Genomic DNA, 2628 nt, shown 5'->3' on the forward strand with positions numbered 1-2628 from the left:
CGGGGCACGAACCCGCGTCCCCTGCATCGGCAGGCGGACTCTCAACCGCTGCGCCACCAGGGAAGCCCCCGGGGGATCGTTTAAAACCTAACCGTGACCTCTGTCCTCCATCCAGCTCCCCTTCTCCTTACCTGCTCCAGGCCGGTCAGCCGGCTGCTGCCCTGTCTTAAGCCTGCCGGGCCCCCGCTCCACCTCATGGCCATTGTCACAGCCAGGGACACTCTTCCCGCAGCCAGCCCAGGCCTCACTCTTGCACCCGCTTCAAGCCTTGCTCACATGGCACCCTGTCCAGGAGGTCTTCCCTGACCCTCTTGTTTAAGAGAGCAGCCCACCCCTGCGCGCCCCCCTCACGCCTGGCCCGTCAGTCCCCGTTCCCCTGGTCCCGGGCCACTCTATTCCATAGCGTATCACCTTCTAACACACTACACACGCACTGTATTATTTTCCTATGCTGTTTACCATCTCCATTACTCCATGAGGGCAGGATGGCTGTCAGTCTTGTTCACCGATGGATCCCAAGAGCCTTAAACAGGGCCTGGCACATATTAGGTACTCAGTACACACTCATTGTGTGAAATGGGTTCTGTATGTCCAGACACAGCCTTTTCACAACTTCTAGCGTAGCAGGCACTTTAGGATATGCCTTCCTGAGGTGGAAGCCCTTTTTAGAGGCTAAGAAGACAAAAGTGCTTCTCTGAAGAATGCATTTTGAGGGACACAGAGAGACAGGTAGTCAGAAGCACGGTAGAGTCACCAGGCTCTTGGCTGATGCCTGAGTGACACCCACAGAACCACGAGAGATGAGTAGCAGCTGTTCACCCTGCACCCTAGGCCGGTCCTGACACACTGACAGCAGCGTCCCAGGCTCGCACGGTCAGCACTCTCGGCCCTGACGCCCATCTGGGTGTTCCGGGAACCTGGGAAGCGTGGGGCATCCTGCCCATTTGGGCTTTGTGGGACACGGCTGTCTCAGCCTCTCCACCACTCTATTCTCGACCATTTTACCCTCAACTCGGGGGTCCAGGCCTGTCCCTGGTGGCTCAGTGTCCTCTGCAGGTCACCCCTGCTTCTCACGGGGGGAAGCATGTGCACAGGTGGGATCATGGGGCCTGGTGGACCCGGCTTCAAATTCCAGCTCATCATCCCCACCTGGTTAAATCACCTGGCCCTCTCAGAGCCTCAGTCTCTTCATCTATAAAATGGGGATAATGCTGTTGATATCAAAGAGTTGTTCTGAGTATTAAGGAAAACGCCCTGTGTCAGGTGCATAGCACTGTGCCTGGGCACCTGGAGGAAGTCCCACAAATGCTGACTCCCTCCACCCTCCGCCCATGAAGCCTCATCTGGGTAAAGGGACTCCCCTCCTCTCACTGCTCACCTCGCTGTACAGCCTCGTCAACAAGCTTCTTGTGCAAATTTAAGGCTCTCTGGTCGACGACCATGGAGACCCCCTTCTCCCAGGCCTGCAGGAAGGCCCGGCAGGCCATCCGTCTCTTCCGGAGGCTCGTGGTTGAGATGCGCGGGGAAGCAAGTGGTGCGGAGCACGGAGCGGGCGTGGGACGGAGACAGGGAGGCCCGCAGCAGCTCGCCCGCGCGGAGCAGGTGCCCGAGCCCCCGGCTGCCTAAAATTAGGTAAAAACAAAATCAAATGACAAAATCACATAACTGTGTTCCAAGTAGCATCTTATGGGGACAGTAGCTTGGTTTTTTTGTTCGTTTGTTTGTTTTTGTTTCAGAAGTGTATTTGAAGGTGTGGCAGACCCCTCCCGGGCCAGTCGAGAAGGTTCACTGGGTAAGGGGCCCACCAGCCTCTCTTTCAGTTAAGTGTGGCCTCGAGACCAGGTCCTCTCCATGTGACAATCGGAGAGCAGTGGAAAGAGAGTGGGAGTGGTGATGTGGCCTCCCCTGGCCTGGTCGTACACCTCCAGGCTCTACTCCAAGCTCTTCCCTTCCTGGGAGCTGGGCTCTTGACAGCCAGCGCCCCCTGGGGGTCTCACGATGGGATGAGGAGCTGCTGGGTCCCTGAGTGACCGTGAGGGAGCAGATCCCCTTCCTGCAGAGCTAGAACACTCACCCTGGAGGGCCCGCCCTGGACTGTTGTGTGAAAGAGGCACACATTTCTGCTGTATTTGAGCAAAGCCTCTTGGGGGTCATTTGTTAGAGCAGTTTAGCAAGCTCTAACCAATACAGGGAATACAGAAGGAGGAAGGGAAACAGGGCTGTCTTAGCTGGGGATTCCCCCAAAACAGACCCTAAGACAAGGGCTTGGGGGCAGGTATTTCAGTGGAGAGGGAGCCCAGGAAAGAAGTCAGAAGAGGGAGGAAGTGAAAAGCCACGAAAGGATGTGTGAGCGAGCAGGTTAAGTCCGAAGGCAGCGGCGGCTCAATCCTGCTTGAGATCCCCTAAGAAACCAAGCAGTAGCACCTGGGGACTGTCCTGCCAGAGGACAGGGAGACTGAGCCGTATGCACCAGCTCTGCCCCCTACTGGCTGAAGGCTGCCCGTCGGGGCGTTGACTCCCCGGCACTTCTGGGCCGCACCTGCTCTCCTGGAGAAACAGAGAGACCCGAGGCCCAGGTGGGAAGCTGATGTGCTGGGAACCGCCCACTGCAGCTGCAGTGAACCCGGG

At 57.5% G+C, this 2628-nt stretch overlaps 1 protein-coding gene across 1 annotated transcript in view; it reads right to left on the reverse strand.

Annotated features, from left to right (window-relative positions):
* The window catches only part of DGLUCY (D-glutamate cyclase), a 49013-nt gene that overhangs the window by 33590 nt on the left and 12795 nt on the right, over window positions 1-2628 (reverse strand). Inside the window, 2 exon segments of the mRNA XM_007472379.1 lie at window positions 1379-1473; window positions 1475-1622. Of these exon segments, the coding sequence (XP_007472441.1) occupies window positions 1379-1473; window positions 1475-1622 (243 nt within the window).

The sequence above is a fragment of the Lipotes vexillifer genome, unplaced genomic scaffold (genome assembly GCF_000442215.2).
Source record: "Lipotes vexillifer unplaced genomic scaffold, Lipotes_vexillifer_v1.1 scaffold751, whole genome shotgun sequence".
NCBI classification, from domain to species: domain Eukaryota; kingdom Metazoa; phylum Chordata; class Mammalia; order Artiodactyla; family Lipotidae; genus Lipotes; species Lipotes vexillifer.